Consider the following 16796-nt stretch of genomic DNA (forward strand, 5'->3'; position numbering starts at 1 on the left):
TCTTTTAAAAGGACATTTCCCCCCCCCCCCCCCCCCCCAGTGTTCTGATGCATTCTTGAGCTCACTGGGACAAGGGGTGGATCCATTGTGAGGCACCTAACACATTCTCCCGTCAAGTAGAGCAATGGTCAAAAATACAGCTAACAAGTAATGTAAAAAAAAATTCACCACCAGGCACAATCCAAGAGCTAACTTCCGACGGCATCCACAGATCTCAAAGTACTTTACAAAAGATAGGTAAGTAAAAGTCCGGATAATTCCAAGAGACACAAAATAGGCTCGACTCTGGTCTGCTACCCCTGTATAAATGCCACTGAGTTGCTCTGGATTTACACTGAGGTAACAGAAATCCAGATCCAGCCTTGTCTCGTTCATTCATTTAAAATAATACACAGGGCCAGAAACTCTTACCCCTGCTAAACTCACATCAAGATCAAAACAGGTGAGGCTCTCAATCCACAATCCTGTAAAAGTTTACGCCCATGAGTAACTAAGCACATGAGTAGTTCCACTGAGGACAACGGGATTACTCACATGCTTAAAGTTGAGCATGTTCCTAAACATTTGCAGGACTGGAGCCTTAGTCTTCCCTTTCTCAGCCGATCCCTCATGTGATTTGTTTGCATCACACACTAATTTTCCATCAGTGGAGTTAATACTCCAAGCTGCTTATCGGCAGTGGTTTGGGAGTCTTTTTTACCATACCGCTTTTCTGACCCAGAGAGTTGCCGGGTTCACTGAAATCAGTGGGAGTCAGGACCTCTGGATCAGGTCCATTAGAATTATCCCAGTTTCTGATAACCCTACTACCACACGTTAACCAGTGAAAATTGAAAAACACCAGTTTGTTCATGTTTCTTTAATCAGTAACAAAATGAGAACATCTGGAATTTTTATCAGTTATTTGATGCATAAAATATTGGAGTGGCTCTTTCCCCCCTTTTTGTTCCTTTTGTTTTTTTCTCATTTCTCTGTAAAAAATTACACATCTGGAATACAAGATTTAAAAAATAAAATAAGTGCTTTGAGCACAGCACTTGAATACTGGCTTTAACATTTCAGTTTCATAAGCAAAAAAACAGTACAGCACATGATATAAATATTGACGCCATGTAACGTACAAAACCTCTACAGAGAAAGGCCAGAAGACACAAACTTAACTATACTGTGGCTCAGATCATTTGATATATAACAAACAAAAAAACTAAGAAATCACTTCACCTCTTGCCCGAAGGCCAGTGTAACAGCACTAGTTAGTAGGTATTACAAGCATGATATGGGGAATTTCTAACGTGTGATCTTAACAGCCCATCAGAGTTTAAATGGTAAGATCCTCCAAGGTGCAAGATTTGATTCCGATAAGGAGACAACATCCAGTAGCACTGTCTGAGGCATTCAAAGCCGAGAGAGCTTGTCCGAAAATATTGATGGTTTCTCCCATTATGATTTCCTGCCTTCACTTTATATCACGACATGCGGTGTTTGTCATGCAAAGTGCGTCTCCAAAGCGAAGAACATTCCTCTGATGGGACATTCCCAGAGAGTTAGAAACAACACAGAACCCATATTTCTCTGGTGAAATATTCCCCCGGCCCCGCAACATGGGGAAACCTATGTGCTGCTTGCTGTTAGCCTTCTAGAAGCAGTAACGGGAAGATGAATCCTCATTCGGTGTCACACCGCTTGGTTCCTTTCTGTAAATCCTTTGTCCTTCATTTTTGCCCTAAGTCCTCCATAGAGCATTTCAAAGGAAGGAAGGAACCATGACAATACCTGCAAAAATGACACTGGCCTGATTGGAATGCATCTGTCACCAAGGCCACCTGTACCTGATGCTCCAAGACCCATGTAGAATAGCCCAGGCTGATGAAGTTATCTTCACTGAGGGACAAGAGGGGAAATATTGCTCCTTGAAAAAATGGTCCGTGTAGGGAGGCAGCAGCTGGTGTGGAAGAAGGGATATGCACCACTGAAATGACTATGTTTAAAAGTGCTGCATGGGGTTTTAACCACATGAAGTCCACGGGAATTGCGTGGCACTGGAAATGTAGGGATGGGGATGGCGGTGTGATATTTTATTGCAACAGTAAACACATTAACGATCCTTTACCCAAAAAGGGCCACGTTCAACCAGTTCAGTGGAGTTGCCCCCGCCGTGAATTTGGCCCTGAAACCAGAAGCTACTAGATTGTAAACTCCTAGATGAGAGCAGTGTGAAACTTCATGCACATCTTGCCATCGCCTGCAGCTGCCTGGTTGTTGGAGTTTTGATAAAGACTTGGAGCCTGAACATGAGGTGGGTCAGCCCTCAATGCTCACAGATTGGCCTGGGGATGCTCATCGCACAGCATCAGGCCCTTCAAATGCCTCCCTTGAAAAGCTTTCCAGGGAAACCGGGCCTGGTTTTGAGGGAGCTGGGGCTCACTTTAGGTGCTGTTACAGGAGGACTCGCAGCTTCACATGGTGTCAAAATCGGATGGAAAAATCCGCAGTTTTGAGTGAGTTTTGCTTTCAGTTTTGGGGCTCTGCTCAACCTCCAGACTCACTGATTCTGAACCCCCAACACAGAGCCAGAACTAGTGGGGTTTTGTTTTTGTTCCCATGAAAAATCCTGTTTTCATCTCCATTTTTTTTTAAGTTTTTTTTTGGGGGGGTGGGGGTTGTAAAAAAAAACAACAACAACAACAACAACAACAAACAACGCCCCAAATAGAGTGGCAGATTCCAAGGCCAGAGGGGACCACTGTGATCAGCTAGTCTGACCTCCTGTATATCACAGGCCAGAGAACGTCCCTGAAATAATTCCTGTTTGAACCAGGGCAGATCTTTTAGGAAGACATCCGATCCTGATTTAGAATTGCCAGTGATGTAGAACCAACCGCAACCCTTAGTAAGCCGGTCCAATGGCTAATGACGCTCACCGTTAAACATATATGCTTTCTTTCCAGTCTGAACATGTCCAGCGTCAACTTCCAGCCGTTGGATCTTGTTACACCTCTGCTAGATTAAAGAGTCAAGAAACTGAAAACTCTTCAGTTGAAAACTGAAGATACGGGGGGATTTGGCCAAAGTGTTTCAGTTTTTGGATACTGGGGGTGGGGACAGGGGAGGAATCATTCCCATGGAAATTTCCATTTTGAGGAACAAGCCATTGTTCAGTGAAAAATTGTGTCAACTGTCAGTTTTGACCAGCTCTAGTCAGATTGACTCAGGTTCCCACAATCCCCCTCGTCTTCCCTACCGCAAACCACGTCATCTGAACTTCACCCAGCCCTGTTACATAGTTGTCTTTGTAGCCAACCTTCCGAGTTTGGAAGGAAGAGTTCTCAATGACCCATCACTGGATGTACCAGGATGTGCGTGGGTGAAATTCATCCCTGGTGTAACACTACTGACTTCACTGGAACGTCAAACAGGGTCCCAGGAGTTTTAATTAAGCCCAAGCTCCACAGCCTACTAAAGGAATCCACAAGAACTGGGATTAGACCCCCAGCTCTGTATTCGGATAATGAGCACCTCCATTTGACCTTTGGAGATCAGAGAGGAAATCAGTTCTCTTGGTGCTAGTTGTTATGCGCGCCCCCACTCCCCTTCGCCTGGCTGACGCGTGGGGGGGGGGGGGGGAAGGGGGGCGGCGGTGCAGGGCGAATGTGATTCTTGGTGCTTTTTTCCATGTGCTTCTCTACCCCTTTAGGAACATTTCTAAAGTGAGCCAGTCGACTCCTTCCCAGTGTCCGGGTCCTGGCTGCTAGTGCACAGGCGTGCAATGGTGAAAGAGGAGCTTTCTTCACATACCTGCACACAGGGCAGCCAGAATCCTGGTATAGTGAACTCCTGGTTATCCAAAACCCTATCTTAGCTGAACCCTTATCCAAACCCCTTCCTTGCCCCCGCCCCCAAAACAACTACTTGCTAGAGGTCTATTGTCAGTAAAATAGGGTCACAATCCAGTGAGCAGATGTAATCACTGGAGCATTTAGCTAGGGATTTCACCCTCCAGCCATCAGTGCCATAATTAAAGGAGAGCCACATAATTTAGGACACACCAGGTGTGTAGGGGATGGGCTTGAGGGGGAATAAGGAAGCAGGTGATCAGGGCTCGCGGGGATGAGAATGAAATCTGTGGGTATGTATTTAACCCCACACATGCACACACACACACACTTGTCCTATCCCCGTTCTGGCCAATGGTTTCTAAAAATAAAGTATCCACGTAACGGAGACTGGGATAATATAAACACTGTTCCCTGGCACAATAAGGCTCTTAAGCAGTACTCCTATTTCCGTGCATTTCAAATCTCCACAGCAAGACCTCGGAGTCAGATTGTCCAGCATTCCGCGTTGCCAGTGGGCTCCGGGGGAGACAGACGGACTTCTCGGCAGAAATCGTCTCAGTGGCAAATTCTCTCTGTCATTTCTTTCTGCGTGGAAAAAAAAGAACAGACAAAACAATGTGTCTTATCAAGGTGGAATTCCAGGCAGCTTGGCAATTCGGCAATGAGAAAGCGCCATGGGGAAACCGACATCACTCTCCCAGGCTGTCTCACGGGTATTTTTCACCAGAGGCTCATACTGAACCGGGTCCCTCTGGCTAGCCAGGGGGACTATGTTTGAAGGAGACAACAACTATAACACAGCTTGCAAAACAAACCCCATTCAGATGAGTTCATTCGGGCCTCTCCTGCTCCTATTTCTGATTTATTTATTCACCAAATCACCTTACTTGGTTTTGAAATAAGAGAGTTCTGAGGAGGAAAAAAATCTCAGTCTGCCCAGTTCTGGTTGTTTTTTCTATATTCTCCTACCCTTCCTCCCTTTAAATAACGCCTTATGCCTCACCTTTATTACCTGTGCAGTACAGTGCTTCTCGGCATGAGAAAGGCTGTCAGAATCTGGCCCTAAAAAGAGAACAGTGACCCCTAATTTCTTGTACTCCCTGAGACTTGCACCCCCGGCAGTGTACGAAGAATTTCTCATTACCACCTTAACATAGTTAGCAAAGCGCTTAAGTCCTCTAACTAAGTATGGGCTTAGCTAGGGGACGCTTAATTGCGTCACTGAATCCTGGCTTTCACGTTTAGGATCTTTCTAGCCTTGCAGTTGTTCATGATGCGCAGAATATGCTGAACCAATAACCAAGCCCCTGCTCCAAATAGCGTAATCCCTGATCCAATGAGCGTCTTTTCATGGACATCAATGGGCTTTGGATCAGGCCCTTCTAGCCCAGTTGTACCCAGTGTTGAGTCCCTATTGCAAGAGGGCGGACGCCTTCCAGACCAGCTGGAGTGGAAATGTTTAGACAGGAACATGCAGTTCACACGGAGAGTCTCTTGGATGATACCTCAAACACTGTCTGGATCAGCGGGCACTGAAGATCCCATAACACTTTTCTATAAGAGAAGGAGTTTGCCCTGCTGTCCATATCCAAAACTTTCCTTTCCCTCCACTTCGGAGTAGCTCATGAAGGGCGTGATCCAACTCCAGCTGAAGTCAACAAGAGTGTTTCCATCAGAACTGGATGGGCCCTGTGCACTGATTGGCTACTGTACTCCACCTCAGAAGCACCTGGACTGCAGTGGTGTGGAGGTACCTTTGGGATGGAAGGCACGGTTATAAATGTGCATTACTGTTAACCTGGGCTGCTGCTTCCAAAGCATTGTTGCACTGTGATGCATTGTTTTTGTCTAGGTCCTACATGCACTTTCATTTAATCTCAGTGATGGATTGGTGAACTTTTATAATCAACTGGGCATTGATCTTCTAACCCTTGGAGTGCTCCGTAGTTTCCACCAGGATGACACCTGTGAATGGAGGATTGAGGAGCAGATAGCACAGGGCTGCTCGTTCGGATTTGGTGGGAGAATTTCCTGTAGCTGGGGGGTAGTTCTGGTCCCAACTCCCTGGGGGGAGGAAAAGGGTTTGACAGCTGGGCACAGGACTGGACACAACTAGATACCTAAGGAGGGAATGAGCAGCTTCATTTCATGACCAAATCAAGTCATTAAAAATGATCATAAAACACATATTTATCAAGCTAATGATTTGCCTTCTTTAAGAAGAAGCCCAAGAGCGTAGGACTGCTAAAACAGAACTCCTAGCTGGGCTGCTAATTATCTCTGCAAAATAAATCACCTGGGGGGAAAAGAAAAATCAGTATGCAGAGGTGCCTCTTTTAGGAAATAAATGCTGAGAATGGAGAGCTAATTACTTGCTAGAGGTCTATTGTCATTAAAATAGGGTCATTACTAAGCTAGAAGAAGAAATGTTATTTATATGGTGGGCACACACAAAGACATTACATTATCATTTAAGGATGTTATTTAATAATCACAGAAGTGAACACCTTCTCAGAGTTAAGGCTCTCAATTCATCCTTAAAGGGGCCGTGTCAACGTAAAAAAAAATCCGCTAAATTATAGAGAAAGCCTAAAATGAGCATAACTGAAAGATTAGAGAAAAAGATACTTTATTTCGTCCATTTTCCCAATAAATCAGTTTCAGTTTCCGCTGTACAGTCAGATAGGCCTCCAACAAAAGAAACTGGCTATCGTACAACAAGAGGGGAGGGGAAATACGTTTAAAAGGAAAAAGAAAAGAAAGCGTGATTGTAAAAATCACAAGGACTGAGAGCGGGACTGAGGGGCAGGTGTGGAACCTGAAACTACTTTTTGAAACTGACTCAATTCCACAGGAACAGTGTCACTCCCTGCTGCTGCTAAATATTACAGCAGGAAGATCAGTGCATGATTTACATACCATCTGTGCTGCAGTGCCTCAGGGCGGCCAACCCCCATGGTTCAAAAGTCATGAGCCAGCCTCCTCCACCCCCAAATGATGAGATTGTCTTACAAGTCATGAGATTTTTAAAAAGTATTTCTGGATTTTTTTATTTGCCTTTTGAGCCTTTAGGAGTCATGTTTTCAAGTTTTTCTTCACAACTGTGAGGGCTAGAAACCTACTTTAAAAAAAAGAGGAGAGATTCTCACATAATCACATGATTCCAGGAGCTGGGGCTTTAAGAAAAAATAAAAAGTACCATGACTAGCTAATGCATGGTGGAGGGGGGAGGCAGCGGGCTAATCTAGATATTTATAATTAAATGGCTATTTCCATGGTAGGCTGAATAGGCATCCTGTGGAGAACTTGGAAACAACCCCCCCGCCCCGGGAGTTGTTTAAAGAAATAAAAAATGTTTGAAAAATAACACCTGTGGGAGAAGATGCCATCTCCTCGCAGAAAGGGAAGACACACCGGATGCTTACCAGCCGCAAGGCAAAGAGGCAGCCAGTTGCACAAGGGTTAGGTTAGGGTTGGTGCCAAATTTAAAGGGCCAGCTTCAGAAAAGCACAAGGAGTGGGAACTTTTCCCTAAAAGGGTAAACGCGGCAGTGTTTGTGGGGAACAGGAAGACGCTGCCTCTGTGTTGTGAATGCCCCCTTATATCACATCTCTAAATGCACACCACAGAAATTAAGGATGCTTTGCGGGGCCGACACAGAACCTCTGGGGCTAAACATAAGAGCCTTTACAGCTTAAGCTAAACAGCCAAGGCAAATAGCTCAGAGCCCGTTGCAAACTCAACCTCTTTACGTGGTCTAACCACTAGGCAGGGAGAAGAGAGCCACACATCCACACTCCTAGCACCAGCTGAGTCCCCCAAACCAGTAGCCTGACTGCCCTCTATGCCAGCTCCTCTCACACAGCGAGCAGTGTATGCTTTTTTCATAGCCTTCATATATTATATATATATATATACTGGCCCTTAGCCACAGCAGTTGTACACAGGAAAAGACAAGACAGAGGCCCCTATAGAAAGCAAGCTCTGTTTAGGCCAATGCAATGTTTTCCTTGCAATGCATCTGTCTTTCAACGTCAGCGACATTAGCTGGGCGAGATTCTTGGCTGGTGGAAATCAGCATCACCTGTTGACTTCACAGGAGCAAAGCCGATCGCAGGTTTATACCAGCTGAGGATCTGGCCCAATAGTTCGGCTCAATCATTTTGCTGCAGGAAAGCGAGTTTCTGGTTTTTCCCTGGTTCACAATCAGCTGGGCGTGTATTTGAGAGGAATTTGTAAAACTTCCAGAGAAAGGTTAGTAGGAGTGTTTTATTTCATTTCTAAACTGGATCTAATTTAAGACACCCTGAAATTTTCAGAAATGAAAGGAGGATAGCGCTGAAGCAAGACACGGGCAGCAAAACAGGACAGCTTCTTAGTGCCCCTTTAAGAGTTGCCTTGGTGATATTGCCAAGGAGGTCACAAGACGCTAGAATCCATAAAGGCTTGTGCTGAAAAATCTAATTTCAGCCCCAAAGTGCTTTAAAAAAAAAAATGTAGCAGAAAAAGTATCAGCGGAGAAGACGGAGTTGATATGTAAAAACACATCAGAAATCAGCTAGGTGATTAACGTTGTCGAATGAAAGTTAAATGCAGCTGCTGCTACTAAATAGTTTTCCACACAAACGGTGTAGCGGGGGGGGGGGGGGGGGGGCAAAAATCCCAACTTCCCATTTCAACAAAACTCAGTCCGCCCATAAATACAGCCTTGGGTTTGATGTCTCGTTATCGGTACAGAATCATAATGCATTCTGCTCATGCTTGTCCCCAAGAGATACAGCCCCAAAGATCTCCCTTGGGAGACTGGAGACCCTGCACGCTCTGGGAAAGTTTGTCAACTGAAGAACTCTGGGGCTCTGAAGGGAGAAAGGGCAACAGGGGAATTGCCCACCCTGGATTTTTGGAGTTGAGGTCAGTGGCTCTCTGACTATGCTCCATGGACTACTAGAGATCTAAGGAGTACTCTACGGTTGTCTGCAGCGAGTTGGATGGGTATGGATGGCAGGAAGGTGACACTACAGAAGTAGCTGGTACAGAGCGACTACGATGCTACGTGGCAAAAGTTGTGGTCATTAAGCCACTCGCCCTCTTGTATGGGCCGTGCAGAGTGTCCAGAAGGCCCATGTAGCCCTTCAAGGATGAGGGCTCCCTCCCAAGACTGGTAGGCCAGATGCAAGTTACAGCTGCGGGGGGCTGCATGGGGCAAAGTTAAGGCCTCGTGCATGCCGGTGCAACCCCAGTGAAGTCAGAAGTCTCGCTTACAGAAGGGATGGATACAGTGAATGTGTCTTTTCACTTAGCTTCAGGAAGAAAGTATCTAGATACCCGACCCCCTTTCTATTAGGGCCCTCCCCCCAACTCATTTTCCCCAAGGCCACTCAGTGAGTCAGGATTAGAAATCACAGGCTCCTTATTCCCGAATGCCAGTGTAATCAGCGCGCAGGCTCACCCGGCGGCGCCTCCTGCTGGTCGTCTCGGGAATTAGCTCACCAGTTGTCAGAGCGCCCTCTGCAGGCCAGGTGTCCCACCTGTCGTTGGCCCCCCGGGCCCCGGTGCCCTTGTCTTGGGTGCTGCCCTGGCAGTATCCCACTCTCTCTGGGTCTCCCCACCTAGGGGAACCCCCACCCGCTATCCCCACATCGCCTCAGTCGTGGCTACTGCCAGTCACCATCTAGCCCCCGCGCCCTGGGGCAGACTGCAGTCTATCAGCCAATCATCACCGGCAACAAGGGGTTTGGACTGGCTGCCTTTACCCACCCTCAGGCTGCCCCTCTGCAACCCCAATACCTATGTGGGCCTAGGACCAGGCCCTGCAGCCTGGGGCGTTGCTGGCCTAGGGCTTCCCAGCCCCCAAGGCCTTTCCCCAGCCCTGCCTCACTGTAGGTCCCCGGGTGAGTTCCCTGCAGCCAGGCCTGTCTCCCTCTCCAGTCAGAGGGAGACTCCTCAGCTTCTGGCTGCCCTGGCCTTCTTATAAGGCTGAGTGGCTCAGTTTGGGGCCTGGCCCCAGCTGCAGCCACTTCCGCCAATCAGCCGGGGTTTTGCTCCCTTCCACCGCCCCCGCCCTCTGCAGGGCTTTTCCAACCCCTTCAGGGCTGGAGCGGGTGTTCACCCCGCTACAGCCGGGGATCATTTTTCTAAAGCAGAGGTTCCCGACCGGTTGCCTGCAGGACATTTGCTGGTGGCTCGTCCCATGATGCGGGCTCCTCCCTCTCATTTCCAGCTGCTACCCCCCATAAGAAGGCAGCTAAATGGCACTCGGCACTTTCCAAATATCACTCGGCCCTGGGCAGTGGGTATTGAAGGCTGGGGGAGGCTAAGTCTCCCCTATCCCAGGGCGTGGCCCTGCCCACACTCCGCCCCGAGGCCCTGCCCTCCCTCCCCCTCTCCTCTGTATGATGAGATAACAGCACTTCCTCCCGCACAGTAGTGTGGTGCCAACAGGTACGTTCAAGGTTATGAAGCACTCAGATGCTGCAGTGATGGGGAGCAGATAAGTACCTTAGACTGACAGGTTTATTTGCCTTACAATAGCATCTAGAGGTCCAGGCACCTGTATAATACTAATGTCTAGATCTTATATAGTGCTTTTCATCAGTGGATCTCAAAGCACGTCGCAGTCTGTACCCCATTTATCCTCACGACCCCCCTGGGAGGCAGGGCAGTGCTGTTATCCCCCCTGTAGAGAGGCACAGAAAGGCTAGGTGACTTGCCAAAGGCCACATTGGGTGGTGAAACCCCAGATTTCCCCAAACCTAAGCTCGTCCCCTAATCACTGGACGATCCTTTCTCTCCTGTTGTGCTAGGCACTGTATAAACTAACACAGAGCAGCTAAATGTCCCTTCTGGCCTTGGGATCTATGACTATAACAAAGACAGGCCCTTGCCCAGGGACGTTATAGGATTGTGAGCAGGAGGGGAGGCAGAGCCCAGAGTGGGGAAGGAGGTACCCAGGAGACAGACTCTATGACGAGTTGGTTCACACTAGGGAAAAGTTGGAGAAGCCCTGTGCTAGGCCCCCCGCCACTCAGAATTAGCCAAGTCCTCTTTCTGGTGGCTGGGCTTAGTTAGTGTGTTCTACAGATCACTGCAGCAATGCTTAGCCAAGGGACCTGCTGGCCAGTAATAAGATCATACTCGACCCTTCTCTAGTAGGAGGGTATTTGAGGCTTTCAGTGCACTCTATGGAGGTAGGGAAGTGTTGAAACCAATCCCTGGTCATCTGTGAATGCCACGGTTTGTCATTATGTGGCACGCTGGGGCCATTCAAAACTTCAACAGCAGGAACAGAACTCGCACCCTCCTACTCCGCCAAAGTACAGGAGCGGTTCGCCATATAGGGCCAATGACACATAGCTGAGTCATTCCGATTTCATCCACTGGAGAGTATTGATGCCAATTCACTACACTATTGCAGAGAAGGATGCTCCAGTGGTGAGGGTGCTCGCCTGCAATTTCAGAGCCCCAGGTTCAATTCCTTGCTCCTCCAGAGTGCCTGGGTGACCTTGGGCAACTCTGGGCCTCAATTCCCCTTCTGTGCAATGGGGATAACACTGCCCTGACTCACAGGCATGCGGTGAGGACAAACACCTTAAGGAGTGCCAGGCACTCAGATATTATAACAAATGTGTGTGGGGGGGAGGGGATGAGATAAGCAACGAGAACTAGATAGACCCTTCCCGCTTCATAGCTACAGAAAGTGAACTCTGGGGCGGTCGTGTGAGTCACACAAGCGAGTGAGCGGCAGAGCCCAGAATAAAGAGCCACATCTCCTGATTCTCAGGCTCTGTTATAGCCACTTCACCACCGGTGAGGGGAGCAAAAAGGGAGTTTGGCTGAGGGAGCAGAAGCAGAGCTAGAAAGTCTCTGATGCAGCCGCTCTCTGCAGATCTTACATTCCCCAATTTGCCACTTAAAAGGACTGAGTCTATGACCCAAAACACAGTCAGCAGCTGTCAAGGCTGCACACAAATTGGCCCCGTTGCCTTAGAGCCATTCCAGCTGCTTCTACATTGATTTTCAGGGTGATATTCTCCAGGCTAAATTCGGTGGCGGGTGAGAAAACGGGCATTAGTCTAACTGCCAATGGGCTCACACTGGCCTCGCACAAACATGGAAGCTGGATTTGGGAAGCAGCAGCCAGCCTGGATTGGAGGAAGGTGTTATAGGTGTGTATTCCAAATGAGCAACAACAAGAAATATCTAGATAGGAGCTTCATGAAAGGGTGCACGAAAGAAATCCATACCACCATGGCTAGGGGTAAGAATCTGCCCTGTGTTATACGGGTCAGACCAGACGACTAACGGTCTCCTGTGTGGAGCAGGGGCATTGTAGACTAGTGGTTAGAGCGGGACCCTGAACGTTCTGTTCCAGGCCCTGCTACTGACTTGCAGTTTGACCTCAAGCAAGTCTACCCCTGCCTCAGTTTCCCCCTTCCGAAAAGCAAGATAACTTCATTCATCTTGCTAAAGTGCATTGAGGTCCTTTGCTGAAAGGGGCGATTTAGGTGCAAGATATTATTTTCTCATTCTTACAATTCACACCAGGACACGGCCAGCAAACACCCCCCCCCCCCAATCAAATAAACAAAGACCCGTGACTTATTGAAACGGTGCAAGGATGTTAGCACTGAAACTTCCACTTATTGTGTCTTAAAGGAAAGAGCATTAGGGAGGGGGAAATGGTTTATTATGGCAACATTTTTTTCCCTCTCATCCTCTTCAGCTTCCTGGTCTTTAATAGTGTTTGGGGCCAGAGGCGGAAAAGAGCAGCTCCCAGATGAGACAAGCTTAGCACGGCTCCCGCTGTCTCAGCCAGAGGGGGGCTGTTTGGGGGAGCAGGGGGGCTCAGCTGCTGCCTCCAGCCCATGGGATTCCGGTTGGAGTCTTGGCTGCACTAACAAGCCATATTTTTCACCTGTATAGCAGAGAAAAGCACTTTACAAAAATGACTAGCTAGATCTCACTGAGTGATTTGGCCTTCTACACACCACTCTGGCAAAATGCAGCCATCTCTGGGGCAGACTAGAGTAGTGGCCAGCCAGCACATGGTCCAGGGGAGGGCAGTTTTGGAGAAGGAACTCAGGGTAGATCCCCCTGCTCATAGGAGAAGTGCCCTGAGCTATTTATGGACTGCACAAAGCAGATGGGACCTTGATTTTCCGTCACTTCTGAAAGTGAGCAAATTGCACAGGGGTCCGGGGTGCCTTTGGCAGTCAGTGCCCTCTCACAGCTGTGCGTGATGCCACGGCAACTGCCTCAGTTTCTCTCCCCCCACCGTCAGTCATCTGGCCCTGGGCAGGGTGGCTTCCTCTTAGGACTCCAGCGGAGTTGTCTATAGCCTTTCCCCTTGAGGGGCAGTAAAAAGTCTGATGGACCAGGAGCCCAGTCACCCGAGCAAAGAGGCAATAATCCCAGCCCCCATAGACTCCAGACCCCTTGTCTGGCGGATGGTAGGAGACCCCAGCCAGGCCTGCTCACTCCTCTGGGTTCCCAGGGACCCTGCATTAAGCAGCAGGGACTGGCTCCTCGCAATCCTTTGCTGCTTCCCAGTCCACCGCTCTTGTAACCCTCTTCCAGACTCTCAGTTTCTGATTCTCTTTCTCTGAAAGTCCGACTTGCGGCCGCTCTTCCGCTGAAGGAGTCTCTCCTTAGCCGAGAGAGCTGGCCTACCCGTTAACCTCTGCGTGGTCATGGCAGCCTGGCGTCTATGCACCCCACGACCCCAGGACTCACTTTCTCTGACTCAGAAGAAGAACTTACCTTGCTGGGGTTTGACTCACTGAGTCAGAGTATTTGATCTAAGACTGAGCCATTGCCTTGGCCCCCAGGTGGTCACCCACCGAGCAAGCCCATCTGCTGAGCACGCGAGCTATCATGGATGGTTGGGTCTGTTGGACGCCAATTAAGAGATGCACCAAGAGCCAAGGAAGATGAAGTTACACCAAGGATGAATCCAGCCTGTTCCCCTTCAGATGAACACCGGCATCATCGTACCAAGCAGCTCAGCTCCTCATGGCCTCAGTGGACCCCTCAGTCACCCCTTCTGGCAAATAAGCTTTGAAAACCTTTTAGCATTTTCAGGCCCCGATTCCAGCCACGTGACAGTCACATGTTCGAGTAGCCGGGAATCAATCCAGCATGAACCACAATGGGACGGAATAGTTATTGAGATGCAGCTCATCAATACCGAACAAGCTCGTCATGATTAGTGTCATTAGGAAGAGGAGCTAATGAGGCTGAGGTGCTACTTGCCAGGGCTTCAGGCCATTAGATCAGAATTAGTTCATCTTAAACTATTGCTAGGGACGTCATATGAACCGGAGTGCTCTTTGGCCAGCTGAGCTACCTGAGTCAGAATCAAAGCGATGAGGCAGGATAATTAATTAGGGACCTGGATAGGTTTCTTCCCCACCTCTCCCCAAACTTCCAGCAGACCTAGATTTTCCGTAACTCCTCTGCATCAGCCATGTGGCACTACACAGACAGTGTGCAGTGCTCAAAGGCAGGAGGAACCCAATCGGGTCAGGAGATAATGTCTTTCACAGCTGGGCAGTGGGGGAGGACAGTGGAGTTAAAGGCATGGATATAGGCCCTGAGCCTGCAATCAGATCTGCGAAGGAGGAACTCTGTGCTCATGTGGAGCCCTCTCCATTCAAATGACCCTTCACGTCATCACAATTCTCTGCATCCACAAAATCATAGACACGTCGGGCTGGAAGGGACTTCGAGAGGTCATCAAGTCTAGCGCCCTGCACTGCGGCAGGACCAAATAAAACTAGACCATTCCTGACAGATGTTTGTCCAACCTGTACTTAAAAATCTCCAGTGATGGGGATTCCACCACCTCCCTTGGAAGCCTGTTCCACAGCTTAACTCCCCTTAGAGTTAGCAATTTTTTCCTAATATCTAATCTAAATCTCTCTTGCTGCAGATTAAGCCCATTACTTCTTGTCCTACCTTTAGTGGACATAGAAAACAATTGACCTCCTTATATCGGCCCTTAACATATTTGAAGACTTTCATCAGGTCCCCCATCAGTCTTCTTTCCACAAGAAGCAACATGCCCAGATTTTTTTAATGTTTCCTCATAGAGCTCAGGTTTTCTAACCCTTTGATCATTTTGGTTGCTCTCCTGTGGACTCTCTCCAATTTGTCCACATCTTTCCTAGAGTATGGCGCCCAGAATTGGACACAGTATTCCACTAGTGCTGAGTAGAGCAGGACAATTACCTCCAGCATCATACATGCAACACGCCTGCTAATATACCCCAGAATGATACATATCAGTCATTTTTTGCAACTGCATCACACTGTTGATTCATATTCAATTTGTGATCCGCTGTAACCCCCAGATCCTTTTCGACAGTACTACTACCTAACCAATTATTCCCCGTTTTGTAGCTGCGCATTGGATTTTTCCTTCATAAGTGCTTTGCACTCATCTTCCCGTCACCATGGCTGGCGTCCAACCAGGTGGGCTGACCTAAGTTATTGCTGTGATTGTGGTAGCACGTAAGGCCCCCAGCCAGGGATCAGGGCCCTGTTAAACGAGGCGTTGTACAATCAGAGACCCTGTCCCAGGAGGGCTCACAAGCTTGGATATAGACAGCAGGTGAATAAACAGACATGCAAGCGTGGGCGAGGGCAAGGCAACGGTACAGAGAGGTGTGTTTGCACAGGTTAGGAGCCAGGGTGGTCTCAGTGGCCACCAGCCCAACCAATACGAGGAGGTATTTTTTGGGTGATGTGGCAGAGGCAGGGTTTAAGGAATGACTTAAAAAGAGGATCAGGTGGTGGTTTGGTGAGTTCTTCCTAAGCATAAGAGAGAAAACATGGAGGTGCTCATGGGAAAAAGTGGAGAAGAGGGTGATCAAGTCAGGTACGGCTGGCAGTACGTCAGTGTGAAAATAATACAATGGAAACGAAGAGCAGGGTTCAATGGCGAAGGGCCATTAAGGTGAGGACAAGGACTTCAGTGGGGGAATAGGCCTCGTGCTCTCTCTCTGCAGAGAGGTGAATTTCACCCCCACGTGAAGTAGGCAATTTCTTACCAAAGGCTCCAGCTCCCGGTGGTCAATGAGGCTGAACTCTTTGATGAAGTAGTAAAAGTGCTTGTAGCAGGTGTTGACATGGGCCTCGGCGCCCATGCTGATGATACTATCGAAGTGATGGATGTAGACGTGGACGAAGACTCGGAAGAGGCGGGTGAGGATCTTGGTACACACCTGTTGGAAGTTCTTGGGGAAGGGGACTCCTGCAAGGCAGAAGCAAAAGCCATTTTCAGCGTTTAAGCATTTGACAATTTCCAAACAAGTAACATTGAAAAGGCTTGGTACATCATCATCACAGTAACAATAGGGAGCATTCCACCTCACTATTTATTACACTGACGATCGTCATTTTACCATTTCCTGGCACTTCTCCCATCTGCTTGTAGTGTCCAACTGTTGTCTCTCATGCTACCCTTAAGCAAGTTTGTGAGTCTTTACAAGAACAGGGTCTAATTTTATGCACTGTGAGTAGCTCCACTAAAGTCCCTGGGAAGAGCCGCCGTGGGTTTTGGATCAGGACCACAGTTAAGAGCTGTTCAAGAAACAGAATATTTCTTTTGTGAGAAGTTTTGAAATGACTTTCCATTCTGAATCGGAATTCAAACATTTTGCTACGTGAAAAAAGACCCAAAAAAGGGTTTTTAATTGGAAAGATCAACATGGCAAATTACCACATTTTAGACGCAAACAAAAAATTTACAAAATGTCAACATGAAATGTTTTGGCTTCGTTTTCAAGTGGCCATTCAAAATGCAGGTCTTTGTTTTGATTCCCCCAACTGGGAAATTTCATCCAATCAACATTTTTCCGGTAGAAAATTCCAATCTTGGCAAAGCCACGTTTTCCAACGGGAAAATTTTTCAGTAAAAAAAATTCCGTCAGCTCCACCTACATAAAGTTAAGCACGTGC

The 16796-nt window shown here is 48.1% G+C and overlaps 1 protein-coding gene across 1 annotated transcript in view; it reads right to left on the minus strand.

The window, feature by feature from the left end:
- Positions 1–3727: 3727 nt before the first annotated feature.
- Positions 3728–16796, minus strand: part of MOB3C (MOB kinase activator 3C) — a 49683-nt gene continuing 36614 nt past the window's right edge. Inside the window, exons 3-4 of the mRNA XM_065408980.1 lie at positions 15887–16089; positions 3728–4421 (exon numbers count right to left, since the gene is read on the minus strand). Of these exons, the coding sequence (XP_065265052.1) occupies positions 4392–4421; positions 15887–16089 (233 nt within the window). The 3' untranslated portion in view covers positions 3728–4391. The remainder of the gene's footprint in view (positions 4422–15886; positions 16090–16796) is intronic.

Source organism: Emys orbicularis, chromosome 8, assembly GCF_028017835.1.
Source record: "Emys orbicularis isolate rEmyOrb1 chromosome 8, rEmyOrb1.hap1, whole genome shotgun sequence".
In the NCBI taxonomy this organism is placed as follows: Eukaryota; Metazoa; Chordata; order Testudines; family Emydidae; genus Emys; species Emys orbicularis.